This window comes from Brachyistius frenatus, unplaced genomic scaffold (assembly GCF_029030835.1).
Source record: "Brachyistius frenatus isolate BFR_SWC_R1_liver_20210118 unplaced genomic scaffold, ASM2903083v1 Contig_12, whole genome shotgun sequence".
Classification (NCBI taxonomy): Eukaryota; Metazoa; Chordata; class Actinopteri; family Embiotocidae; genus Brachyistius; species Brachyistius frenatus.
In genome coordinates, this window is record NW_027210611.1 from 2,962,262 (window position 1) to 2,977,087 (window position 14,826).

At 37.2% G+C, this 14,826-nt stretch overlaps 1 protein-coding gene across 1 annotated transcript in view; it reads right to left on the minus strand.

Moving 5' to 3' along the window:
- Positions 1-14,826, minus strand: part of LOC138617317 (corticotropin-releasing factor receptor 2) — a 31,707-nt gene that overhangs the window by 13,460 nt on the left and 3,421 nt on the right. Inside the window, exon 3 of the mRNA XM_069692226.1 lies at positions 8-93. Within this exon, the coding sequence (XP_069548327.1) occupies positions 8-93 (86 nt within the window). The remainder of the gene's footprint in view (positions 1-7; positions 94-14,826) is intronic.

Below are 14,826 nucleotides of genomic sequence, written 5' to 3' on the forward strand. Positions count from 1 at the left end.
CACCAACCTTCTCTTCCAAAATGGGTTCACAATTGGAGTAATTGCTCTTCAACGCCCATGTCCCATTATCCATGCATTCCCTATAAGCGCTCCCTGCAAGAAAAGAGTTAGGAACACAATTTAGAAAACAACAAAGCTGCAGCACTGTGCAAATATTGTTTAAAAATACTTGTTGAGCTTTGAAGAAAGGTCATTTTAAAGATTACAGATATTCACCATCAGGCACTGCATTCAGCTGAGTCAGTGCTTGGTATTTGTTGTGGCAAGGGTATCATAAAGTGTCTGCTATGTAGGTAAGCTACAACATCCTTGTAATTTCCTCAGAGCTCAGTTAAAAGTTTAGCGCTACTATCTGTCTGACTCGTGGACAGAATACCAATTCAGCAATACACATTTTTATTCATTGGAGGGAAACGCAAAGCCTCTTACAACGTCAGATTATTTGCATATCTTTTAAAACCCACTTCTCATAATCAACTTTAAACAGAATTTTTCATTTTGAAGTTTTTCAGTTCATATTCCGCCGGCCTCTTTATCTGAACACCGGAAAATGTATAAAGAGTTGGGCGGACACACTGCAGCAGTAAATGTATAAAGGTTATTTTCCTCTATTTTTATCAATGGGCCACTTAAAGAAATCATTTTAACCACTCTACTGTCAAAATGCATGTCATTTATTTAGTTTTTCTTTTTTTCTTTTATATTGTGAGTAAAAACATCTGCCACTGAGAGGCCACTGCTTTTTTACTTTCAGTGTTGTATAACCCCTTTTGTGCAATATAAATCCAGTTATCATTATTGGTTAAATTATATTTACTGTGACAAAATGAGTCCCCAAGCCAAGGTGATACTTCCCCTAAATACAATTGTACATGAATGGATGAATAGATAGATATGTTTATCTCAATGTTGAGAAAGTTGTATAACCCTCAACATATTTTTCCACTTGAGGGATTAACTGCAATGCTCCTGTTTAACCCTCGTGTTGTCCTTGGGTCAAAATGACCCACAGCTGTGTTCAACCAAGTTCTATTTTATTTCTATATTTTTATATTTTGGGGGATTTTGTTTTGTTTTGTTTTGTTTTATTTAAAGAAACCCTCACAGCATCCTTGTCACCAATGATCCCAAAAAGTATGAAAATATAGAAATAAAATAGAACTTGGTTGAACATAGCTGCGGGTCATTTTGACCCAAGGACAACACGAGGGTTAAAGATCTTGACTTGAAGATTTTTGTAAACAATAAAACAATATTGTTGAAAGTGAGAAAACCCTCCACCTCAGAATTGCACACAGGGATTTCTGAAGCAGTGAACGTAGTCGAGTAATAACCTTGACATTCAAATTAATGTTATATAATGTGACATTTTGTTGTTTGTTAGCAGAGAACAGAAAACTGCTGGTGTTAGCTGGAAACAATCTCGCTTTTAATTGGACTCATGGAAACACATACTGTGTTGTGACTAGACAATGTTTCATGCTGTTTATGAAAATCCCAATTCTCAGCTGTTTGAGCTGGAGCTATTTGCACAAGCTTAGTGTTAAATCAAAGCCAATTAAATCACTCAAGCGCCTGAGTGAGTGGCGTGTCCCCAGACACAGTAAAACAATCAATCGCCATATATTCTAAAACACAAAGTGCATCATCTGAAAACTGCTTCAACATGTTCATTGATCAGGTGCCATGTGGCATTTACAGTCTCTGTGCAATTTACGCAGTCCTGATAGGACAACTAATGTCTCCTGAAAGGTTTGAACACCAAAGACAATAGGGGGGAAAAAACTGGAGGACCAGACAGATTTTTTTTATTTGTTTTGATCATTGGTGAGAAGATTAAGTATTTCCAAGAGGGCCATTTCTTACTTTTCATTGAATAATAGTGACAAATTTACTATTTACTATTTAAAGCTATTATGCAATTGATTGAGGCGCACACTGAGCAACAAGAAAATTAAAAAACCCTTGTACATTGTAGTCAATCGGATACAGAGAGGTGTTGCTCTGCTCAATGGTCTATTTTATGAAAACTGAAATGAATAAGTTTTGAAGAAAAAAAATGAATTGACCGAAGTTCTTTCTCAAATTAAATGTTAATGCTGCTGCATGAGAATTATTTCAAAATGACAAAATGTTCTCTAAATTTGTGTCCATATGGGAACAATAACCAAGCAACAACATTAAAAAAAATGCACCAGGATGTGCAACAATAGTATACTATATATTGTAGCATAAAATGTAAGAATTCATCCTGGTATTTAACTTCCGTGTGGCTGAAATAATCCAAACGTCTTTAGAACAAGTTTAGTATTTTTTTTTTTTTTTTTTTTTTTAAACAGTATCTTCAAAATCAATTGGTTTATCAGTTTGTCAGCGATCATCACGTCATGATTATTACAACAGAATACAAATCACAGACTTTCCTGTTCTTGTTTTAAGGAATAAAACTGAAAGTCAGTATGACGGCATCAACATGATTGTGGCCTACCAACTGCCAAAATTCCTCCTTTCAGGTAACATCTGCAACATCTGAAGTAACAACTCAACAAGTCAGACAGCTGGTGTCATTTGCAAATCCAATGTTTTGATCTGTTTAAAAAAAAAAAAAATTGCGAAACCAATATTGAAAACAAATATAAAATGACACCTTTTCTACGCTAATATTGCAGCAGACTAAAAACTTAAGTTCTCAGCCTCTTCAGGCAAATGTCCCACTGTGTTTGTGAAACAAGCAGTGATAGTGCAGAAGAACAGAAGAAGAGGAGCAGGTTGTGAGGTTCATCCCTGTGAGCTATTCCATCGAGGCAGGACTAATTCAAAGCACTGATGCAGGGAGAGCACGTTTCTGACTAACCATCTGTGCATTGCGCATGATAAAGCTATTCTTTTCATATTGTTCCTTACAGTGTTATTACATTTGCGAAGGTAAAATAAAATCCCCTAATGACTCATTCAAGTTTTTTTTTTTTTTGTTTTGCGGGGGGGGGGGGGGCGTAAAGCTGCCACGCAAGGTGTTAACAACGCTATAAGCAACCCATCACTGACCGCACTCCACGAGTGTAAAGACGCATATGACAATGGAAGAAATGTACAATTCTTGACTGGTGTCTGTGCCAACATCACCCACCAGCCACCCTGACAACTTTTCTTGAATGCACAAATATATTCAAAAAACAGCATATGATTGTCTGAGGATTAGAAGCTTCCTTAATGAGATAAATGAGTAAAGGAGCTTTGAATCGCATTCATTGATGATGAATTGATTGCTCAGGCATAAATGGCAGTTCAAATAGCAGATTTAATTATTCAATTATCAGTTTTGACATAAATCTGTAATATATTGTCAGAGCTAATCATAAGAAGTCTATCTTCACCATTGCTAAACTCGACCTCTTTTTTCTGTTCAGCTGATTGATGCTGTGCCATACCAACCGTAAGGTCTGCAACAATGCCACAGGAATATTCCAGTACAACATTTTTCACTTAAAGGTTGCGTAAGACTGCCTTTCTTTTTCTGCTGTTTGATTGCTCTGTGATTTAGTTTGTCATCTTTTCTGTCTCTAGGTCGGTGTTACATTTGTGTCAGGAGGTTGGTTTCCTGAGGGAGGGACTCAAACAAACAGGAACAAATGTGACATGACTGCTATGCCTCTCAAAGGACCAAGTTGCTGCTTGTAGCTTATCACAAATTATTCTCTAGTTTTTTGGTTTTCAGAAAAAGTCAAACTGAAGACTTTTATTTGGATGAGTTTCAAATTGTAGTAAAGATGAAACGCTATAATATTTTTTTTTAAATTAAGTGATCAAAGCAGCTTGTACACCGTACACCTGAGTTAGTTACGGAAATGTTTCCTTCAAGCCATATGAAATTTAATTTCACGAGCTGGAGACAGAGTAAACTAGGCCATACCTTAACATGGGAATCTCACAGCTCATTGCGGTTTGATATTTCATTTAGGCAGCTGGAACTGGAGCAAAATTGCCATATTACATACTTTTCTAGGACAAATGAGGACATAGAGTAAATAAATCAATATCCCATTAAATGCAACAAAATAATTTTTAAAATAAATGTAGGCATTAATTAATAGATGGAATATGTCATTAAGTCATATTTCTGTTTTAATTTGCTTGTGTATTTATTTACCTTTGTACTAATTCTCCTATTTGCTTTCCCACTTACATTTTATTTATTCCTTTTTTTGCTTTAAAAAGCATTAATGCAAATATTAATGCATAATTTTCATGGGGTCAAGTTTTTGCCTTTTGGTTGAGAGCGTGTAAACTGACGATCAATATATGTGCTCCTGTCATACCTATGTTAATTGATGGGAAAGAATTAAATTTTAGGCAATCAGGATTAAAACTGGGAAGGGTTTGGTGGCAATTAGTTGTCAGCACAGTGCATCATTGTGAGTAGCTGTAGGTTTAGGCTGGCAGTCTGTGGGTCAGCTGGGCTACTTTAAGAAATCCAGCTGTGTTGTGTGAATGCAGTCAAGCTTACATTGATTACACAATGTGTTATATATCCCACATTAATTCAGAATGTGCTTGGAATTTGCTTCAGCGCCTCAGATTACCATGAGAAGTTCCACTTAGTCTTAAAGCTGTTTTGGGAAATGTGTGTAAAAACGTCCAGATCCTGTAACAAAGCACTGTTAACTTCTAAAATCATCTTTATCAAGAAACTTAGCCCAATCCTTTTTTTAATCATTTTATTCAATTATTATGTTTTCATAAATTAATAATACCACAACTTCTGTTTTTGCTTGTTAAAACTTTACTTTAATTACTTTTACAGTAAAAGACCATAACGAAAAGTATTTCTCCTAGATGAGCTAATTTATACTCATTTTAGGGCAGATACTTTAATGGGAAGCACCGAATCTTTGATAAGGCTGGAACTGTATAATAATAATACTTATACTTATAATAATAATATGTTTTGGGGTTATGTGTTTTACATTGTCAGGATAGTTCCATTTCTGGGCCAGCATCTCATCTGTCTCAGTCTGTTCTTTTTGCTGTTTTGTGAGTCAGAGACTCACCCTGTCCTTTTTCTCTTATTTGCAAGTGTCCTTTTCAAAGGGCACTTTTTTTTTTCATTTTTTTTTTTTCATTTTTGTCCTCCAAAAAAAGAATGTCTGAAATGTTGGCCCAAAACACATAACAGACACTTTTGACAGACTTTAGTAGAAATACATCACTTATGAAAGCAGGAAGGAGACACTCACACAGTTTTATGAAAAATGAAACCTGTGAAATGATCTCACTGCCTTCAGTTTCCAAAAATCATGTATTTATGACCCGAATGACCTGTGGTTCAGATCAGAAAATGTTAGTCTACAGTGAGCCTAACCTGTCAACATTAACATGCCAACATCACTGTATTAAAGTACAACTGTTCCCAAGCCCTTGATTGACCCAAGTTTGATCTAACACAACATGGCAGCTCAACAATTCAAAAAAAGAAATACTGTCGCCTCCTTGTCACATTCATTCTGGCATATATTTTGTCAGAGGTGCTGATCCTTTTCAAAGCAAACGAAGTCGCTGGCTCTCTGGCATTATCAGCGTGCACTGTGACTGAATTACCTAAAGTAAATCTCTGGGAGGTTTATTCTGAAACTACTGAAAGCCCAGACGTTGATAGATCACAACTCATATAAAAATGACTAAGTATTTATATTCATACCACAGGTAAGCACTTTATGGAGCTATTGCTACAATATTCCTATGGAGCTCTGAGTTTTTATGTTTTCAGATACATTTAACTACACATGTCAACCAGTAGTCACAACGTTAGTGCAGAAACTGGGAAAGATCCAGACATCCCCTTCATAAAAAAAATAAATAAATAAATAAATAAAAAATCCTTTCATTTTTAAGTATTATTTCTGCATCTTCCAGGCATCTTTAGTTGTTGCTGCATATTAAATAAATGTTAGAAAGTAAGTGCAAAGTTTAGACTTTTATAAATCAAATTCACATTTAATGAACTGTAGTGAATATTCTGTTTATAATTGGACAACTCTTGGCTGCTATAAAGGGAGCAGCCCGAGGGAAAGAATAATTCAAGACACACTTCTTTTTCTGTGTCGTGCACGGTTGTGCTTCACAGAAGCTTGTGCAGAAAAAGCACTGACATATTTCTGCAGCCAAAATTAGTCACAAACTTCTACTGTAGATGCTAATAGTAGTTTAAAATAGACTGTATCTTGGGACCTTAACTAATGTGGGTGTAGATTTTAGTTGGATGACAAAAAAATATATAATTTTTTACAGAAGTCAACAACACAGAAGGTGAAATTTAGTGCAGGGAATCTGCTGGAGTAGAAAATCCCGCTTTAGCTTTAGTGTTTTCTCTGTAAGCCTGAATGTCATGCTCTTCCTTCTACAGCTGACAATTGAGATGACAGTTGGAGATGTGGCTGTAGATACACAGCACCAGTGATTGGGTCCTCCTGGAGGAGCCCTATGGACCATCTAAGCACTCCTCCACCGAGCCAATCAACTGAGCTAATCAAACACTTGGGGTTAGTCAGAAAGCTTTTGCAGCAAGACGTAATCACCCATGCAGCAGCTGGCACAGTTGGATATCTTTATGCTAGATCCATGCTGCCTACACAGCAATGGGAAATGTGCCATTGACAATTGACAACAACAATAATGTATACATTACTCTATAATTTGTATTCTTTAAAAATTGAACCACAATATCAGAGGTTCCCCCCTTAATGAGGTTTGGACCCCCTGTGTTGTGAAGTAAATGTAAGGAATTGTGAGATGATTCCTGCAGTAAACAAGAACATCTAAATTCTGCTACAAACAATGATGTCTGCTTTGCAGGCTTTTCTCTCATGTTTGCATTGGTCTTGTGAAATTCTGCAAGTTCCAGTGACTAAAAAATAATAGGATAGGAAATAAATAGATATGAGATCACTTTATAATCACCAAACCTAAATTTAAAAAAAAAAAAAAAACAGTCTTCAAGGTATAGAATGATAACTGATGGCTTCATTACAGTCTTTGGATTCAATTAACTGGTTTAATGAGAGCTTAATCTTAAATGCAAGCTGCATCCCAGTGCCTATTGATTGTAGTACTGAAGCAACATTCTCATGAGGTAACTATGTAATCAATTGTGAATTTACAGTATCTTAGTACACTGACCATGAACGAAATGTGCATTTCATCTCAACTTATTTAACGGTCTGGTGTATAAGATTTAGGAGAATCTATTGGAAGAAATGGAAGATAATATTCGTTATAATATAATGATAATATAATTTTTTTCAGTCTATAATCACCTAAATCTAAGAATCATTGTGCTTTCATCACCTTCGAATGAGCCCTTCATATCTCAATAGGGAGTGCTACAGGGTTATTTGGTTTCAATCAGCAACCTACTAGATGCCACTAAATCCATCACAATGCCCCTTTAATTCTGAGACCTGAGAGAAAAGTGCAGGCAGAAAGTTCAGATTCATTAATTTTATCATGTTATTTTCAAATTTGCTCAGTATTACTTAGATGTCTGGTTGGTTGACTTTTAAAAGATAAGAATTGAAAATGAAAAGAAAGCTGCTTTTGTTAGTTGAGCTTGAAGAAAGGGGGTTTTCTTTGGGTTTCGGAGTCGGTCATCTGGAACTGCTGGACACATGCAAGGGGGAGGAAGAGAGAGAGAGAGAGAGAGAGAGAGAGAGAGAGAGAGAGAGAGAGAGAGGACTGGATTCAGCTGTTATTATTCCTCCAAGTGAAGATTTTGTCTGTTTTTCTTCATGACATATGCAGATTTGAAAGATCGTAGAGGCTATTGCATTAAATTAACTTCATGACCGCAGCAGAGGAGCATGTCAGCGGCATGATGAGTTCAAGGTGGGGTTCTTTATATTCAAATGATAATTATTTGTGCCTTTTCATGGCTGAAAAATTGCAAAAGTAGTTAGTTTGACATCAGTGCACTGAGGATTTTAAGCAACTAGGGCCAGAGAAGTTTTGCAAGGCTGCAAATAGTGCTTAGAGATAAATACTGTGTCAGCAAGTGCTCGTTATGACAATGTGGCTGTGCTGATTAGAGGTTCTAATTATTGTTTAGGATGCTTTGTGCCAATCCATGTTGAAGAAATTTCAGTTGATGGCGCTATAAAGGAATAGTGAGAGATCGGCACCATGAACATGTACACATTTCAAGGCAATGACAAGCTGATTGTCAAATATTAGACTCCATATTAACAAAACTAACGTAACAAGTTGTGAGTTGAGATATCAGGACTAAAGTGGTGGATTGACCTACTGCCTTTGTCATCTGTAGGCAAGTGCAAGAATTTTCTGTTGATTGACTAATTAATGAGCTAATTTAAAATCCAGTTTGGTTCATTTGGTTGAACAAACCGATATCTGGATAAGAGTTTGACTCCTAGGTTCACTGCACAAGTAACACACCATGAAAAACTGCAATGAAAGGGAGATTAGATAGTTGTCAGTCTATATCCTCTTGTTTAGCAGGGACCACTGAATCTCTCTTAAAAGCCCTGAGTAATGACCACTGAAGCAAACAGACCAATAGAGCCTCAGGGAGAGATACTGGGTAATCTTTTACTCACAGCTGCACATCTCAAGTTTTCTTGTTTCTCTCCATGCCCTCATGACACATTAGGTAAAACTGCAAAGGCAAACATTTGCCTGCCTGTTTGCTGTCAAACTCTCAACCCTCACAGCTGCACTGAAATCAGTTGGTGAGAGAAAATGAGCAAAAGACTGCGTGCTAAACCTTCAGGGAAACCAACAAGCCAAACCCCCGAGCATAGCATGTGTGCATATTGAGACTATATCAGTCCACATTACACGACTGAAAAACGTGCAAATGCTGCCACATTTCATTAGCACTTTAGTCAAGGCAAGGTTGTAGTTGGGCACTGCAAGATAGCAAAAAGCACTTTTTAGTCTGACCATTATCATTAAAATCAAAGAACTTGTTTTTATTGGTTTTTTGGCTTTGGATCTCGTACTCGTACTGATAGGGAACACCTGAGTCTCATTTTTCACAGCCAAAAATGTAAAATCTCATTAAAAAGGAAACATTATTTTTCCAATTTAGGAACTGACACCCTGATACTGCAAAGAGTCCTCATGTAGGAAGCTGGGGTGGCTGGTTGAGATTTATGTCCATGTTCCTGTATATTTAAATTTCCTAGTTAAGGTTAGTGAGGGTCAAGGTTTTGTTTAAATATTGCAAAAGCCAAAACTCCTTATTACGCATTTCAATTAAAGTAACTTAACAATCTTTGTCTAAATTTAACAAAACGTTTTGAGTTGCTGAAGACAACCATGCAACTAGTCACTGAGAAGAAGATCATAAAATTGTCAAACTACTCTTTCCAAATCAAGACTGAACTTGTACACAAGTATGAAAATTTGTAGCTATCAGGCACAAACAGAAAGCAAATTAACAGAAACTGGAGGTCTAATTGGATTAACATGCTGCAGATAAATTTGTTCGTGCATAATCGTTTTATGTGACTCAAATAAATGTAATAAATAAATAAATGGCATACAGCCATCTCTGGGCTGGGGGATTTGCTATATACACACAGCCATACACACTCCCAGTAATGCATATGTATGAGTATCCATATTGCAAATAAATCCTTCAACCAATCAGCAACCTTTTTTGTAACCAGTAGTGTTAGAGATTTAAGACTTCTGATTTTAGACGTACAGTAAGGGAAGTGTTTCATCTTTGACAGCAGAGGTAAAGAATAAAAAGGACATTTAGCTTCATGGAGGAAAATGAAAAGGATAAATATACTGATTACTTTAGCAGCTAGTTATTCTTGCACACATTTATGCATAACTACAAATATGAAGTGACACAAAAAAGCACATTCTTAAACTTGCTGTCTGATAATAAAAAACATTGTAGACAGTCATGTATTAGAGGGAAAAGCTTCTCCAGAGGGAGGCAGTGAGAAACATCTAAGGTTAACTGACAACATTACATGGGCCGCCACGACACCGCAGCTTTCTTGGTGGTAGCATTGAGAAAACTGTTACCTCTGTTAACAAGTACTGGTCCATCCTCTCAGTTTTGGATGTGTGAAAATGCCAATTTGGGATGGACTGGGGAGGTGAGAGTAGAACAGGGATGTGAGACACAGGATTCTAGTCTACAGAGACATGAATGAATGTAGGAGATTGGGATGGCAACTGAGTGTCATTTGGAGAAATGTCAGAAATACAATATCATCATGAGATGAGATAAAAATGTTCTCTGGAAATAAGGGGATTTGTGTAAATATTTGGATAATGATAATACATTTTCATAAAATGCCACAGAATAATGGATTGATTGTTGATTGACAACGAAGCGAGACAGCACGACTGGGACATGACCAACATCTTTCTCAGCTGCTATTATTCACATAACACAAGACAATACCCACAATTAAAAGCGCAGAGCTTCTGTTTGAACAATAGTGACTGACTAGATGTGTGTGTTGTGCGGTGGCTTCAAATGCCAGTCCAGCTCTCACACTTTGGTAGGTCTGGATTCTCAGCCAGTTATGAGTGAAGCCAGAGGAGGCTGGTGCTGATTGGACCCCCACCGGGATTTGGTGTGGAACGGCAAGTGAAATGTTTGTTACACATTCTGACCTGAATTTGCTGACTGACTAACCTCTTACCCAGGCTCACCGTGGAGAAGTGGATCAAAAGTTTTAGGGGGTAGATTGACTGCAGGAGAAACATTTTACAGAGACCTGCACTGCACTCACTGGATTCAGCAAGGGAAAATAGCACTTGAGTCGCGGCAACCAGAAGTGCATGATTATCTGCATGAGAAACCACACATGGGAAGTCAATTGCATCAGCAGCATCAGGGTCTAAAACAGGATGGTTTGGAAAATATACAAACCAATAAATATAATTGTTCACCGTCTACATATGAGTATTCACATGGCATTTTCATGGATTTTTAAGGTAGAGCTTCATATTAGTCTTTTTTCCTTTCAACTCTGGGGACATGACAGCTCACTGACGAGAAGACATAAAGCAGTGCAAAACTCATTAAGACTCTCATTAAACTTTAGTGGTAGGCATTATTGAGTCATTAGATTATGCTGTAAACTAATGACAAGCAGATGGATTTCTTTTAAACTGCTTATTTTGAGATTTCTGCCCACAGGTCTGTCCTCCACCAGTGGCTTTTGAACACTTTTAATCAGAGACTACTAAAAAATATAATACTGTGACTAGTTTTCTTCGGGGAGAGATGGCTGTTTTGTGCAGGTGTTTGGTGCTTTCCCAAACATTATGGAAGGCAAAAAAAACAAAACAAAAAAAACACACAAATTGCATCTAAAAAGCATCCTTGTGAACCAAAAACTACCATTTTTCCGTTTGATGATGATGCCTCATGTTTATTTACCGCTCTACCTCAGTGTCGCGTTTGCCTCTGAAAGATAGCTGCTCAGGCGACAAGCAACAAGCTCTATTCCCATCATGCAACGCTGCATGAGCTTCACTCTCCGCTCTGAACCTGATACACACTGTGGAACTGATATGTCTCAGACTTTAATAATCCTGATAAGAGAATCAATAAAGCTCTATTGTAGGAACAGCGATCCTGACTTTGAGTAGTGTTGACTAGAAAGGTGCATTATGTGCTGACAGGACGTCTCCTCTGTGACAAAGACACACAACGATGAGGTAAATTTACCGAAAGAAGAAATGTGACTCACTGAACAATTATAGTTATGCTGTGGGTTCCACTGAGCAGAGAAGGCACACAAGTCGCAGAGATATGGCCTGAATTTGCCAAACTGACACTTTGGTATTGATATCATTCATCTTTACTGCTGTGAACATCTTGTCTTGCCTGAGGCTTGATGGAAATCACATGACATGACAGTGACAAAGCAGAGACAATGAGTGACTTTAAACCACATCCAAATACTCTGCCCCAACAATGATGTTCATGCTATGTTAACAAAAAACAGGGGCACAGGAAGATTTAAAAATGCATAAAGCTCTTAAGCCACTCTGCAAAGACATTAATATTTATATGTGCTTGAAGAAGTGGAAAATAATGTATTGCCACTTACCTGCGCGGGCCTGTTAAGTCTGTGAAACATCAGATTTTTGTCAGAGAATTGCAACGTTTTTCTGACATTAGACTTAGTCGGCCGTTCACTTGAAAGTACTGAGGTTTCACACAAGATACTGCATTTACCGTACATCTTCCAGTGTCCAACAACAGGGAGTACAAAGCCCTAGGGACTGTCCTTAAAATAAAACAGTAGCCCATCCTGGGTCATGCATTTCTAATATGCAGGCCTGTAGCATGAAATGCTGGGCTCTGAGACATACCACGACAAATGGAAGAGAAGCTATTGTTAGTCCCAGAGGTCAGATACTGTATAAATGGCCAAAGTGAGTGACTTAAAAACACATATTTAGCTTTAGTTTGCAAAACAGTGCTGAAGCATCAAATCAAATCCATTTTTTTGGGAGACTCTGTGTTACTGCATTGTGTTAATTAACACCTGCTCATGGGATGTTAGGGCCTACTTCTATTCTTAGTCTGACCCATTTGGGGAATTTTTCCATTTTCATGTATTGCTAACTGCAAATTAGTGCTGCTAATGTGACCCTGCAGGATCAAAATATGTACCTCCATTGTCTCTGGAGTTGTGTCAGTTTGTTGAAAAAAAATCCAGTGGTTTGTGTATCAATTAAGAGTTTTATTGTACATAATGTATATGTTTTATATGAGTTTTAGATATATAGTTGGAATATAATGCTCCACTTGCAGTAATAGAGTGAACTTGACACAGCGCGTTTATCAGAGTTAGGGTCCTTGAAATTTAACATTCAGTCTTCAATCAAATCTGTTTCATCTTCTGAAAGAAAAGTTTATTCACCAAAACCAGAGATAGTTAGAAAGGGAAAGGAAGAGTTACAGCATAAGATGACAATACCTGGAGAGTTACATGAGAAGTTTGATCTGACACTATAGCCCATGGATGTGACAAGAGAACTGGATATGGCACCACCACACAGCCTTACTGTTTTTTTTCTTTTCTTTTCTTTTCTTTTCTTTTCTTTTCTTTTCTTTTCTTTTCTTTTCTTTTCTTTTCTTTTCTTTTCTTTTTTTCTTTTCCAGTGGCCACTCAAAGTAGTGCAACAACAACTCCAACCAAACAAATCTTCAGCACAGTCCCAGTACACCACCACTCTAAAACAATCGCAGGACTTCAAACTCCAAAAAAAAGAAAATATGTACTTATTCATTGTCAATCCATCTATATATTTGTAAAACCTCTCATAGCCTAGGAACAAGGTTTTTATGATATCACCGCAATGTAAAGTTATTTGGTCGAGCACTAACTGGCGAGCAGGGCTAACAGGGGAAACACTACTGCATATGTGCGGTGGAATACACAACCTGAAAGCCAGAAAACCTTTTTGGCTCTTGTTCCAGTCAGGCAATTTTCATTAAAATGAGTGGCCACCACTTTTCAGGGCAACAGTCTGTGATCCTTAACCCTCTATGAGACAGTGTTGCCCTCAGGCAGCAAACTCCTGTTTTTGACCTCATACCTGATCTTAAATGATTTTATTTTTTAATTATTGCTTCTTTACTCCTGATTCCACTGATCATACGAACAGAAAACCTTGATGTTTCCCTTGTGGCACATTGTTGGCCTGAGGCAACAAACCATTATCTGGTGGTTTCCCGAAAAATAAGAATAGATGCCATAGATGGTTCTATGCTACAGCCAGGACATAGTTAGCATGTTTCACAAGCTTAGCAGGAGCATCGACTACCTGAAGTCTTTTCCAGGTAAGGTTGCCAGGCAAAGAATTCACTGCCTCCAGCCAAGAAAGGCTCCATTAACCTCTCCTCGTAAAACTGCAACTATCTTTGTATTGTGTAACCTTTGAACAGAGGGTAGCTGTTTCCCTCATATTCCAGCCTTTGTGGAAAATGAATTAAGCTAAACTACAATGTTTTAGTATCTTCTTGTCTGACTCCGGGCAAGAAACTAGTTAAATGTATTTCAAACTGGTTCTTTAACTTCAACTCCTTCACCTTTCTGAACCTACCTCATTGACTATTGTAATACAACTTTTATCCACATGGTTAAAATATGTAAATGTGATACATGATTTAAAAAAATACCAAATACCAAAAAGTGCCAAATAATTTAAATAATTAAATCTGGATATCCTGCCAGGAATTCTGCACCATCAAACTGGCTTTCTTCCTTGAAATGTACATATCAAAGTTAAACATGCAGTGTTTAAGCGTTCATATTCCGCCCCATCGACCTCCCCCAAAGACTCCGTGCTCATATGCATCTCTACCATAATCTTCAAAGACTCTAATCCTCTTTCACATGATCAAAAGCACATTAAAGAGGTACATACAGCGAATTCTCAGCCTGTTAAAATTCTTCTGTGATTCCTGTGTTTTTGTATCAGAACTGAGCTTAACAGATAAATTCTACCATGTTGGTTCTGATACAAAATGTATAGTACAGAAATCTATCCTCATCAGCTGGATTTGGGATGGGGGACATGTTAAGACACTGGACTACGAAAGCTGAAATACTTACTGTATATGTATCATGACTGTAGGTAGATAAATGGAAAATTCCTTAACATTCTCTAATTTCTGAAACCTTTTCTATGACGTTCCATGGAGTACTTTATGGACTGTAATGAACCAATAGAAATAGGAAGATTTGTTTCCATACAGTTGACATAATCTAAGAATTTTTAAGCTTTTTACATGCACATTACATAGCACATAATACGTGA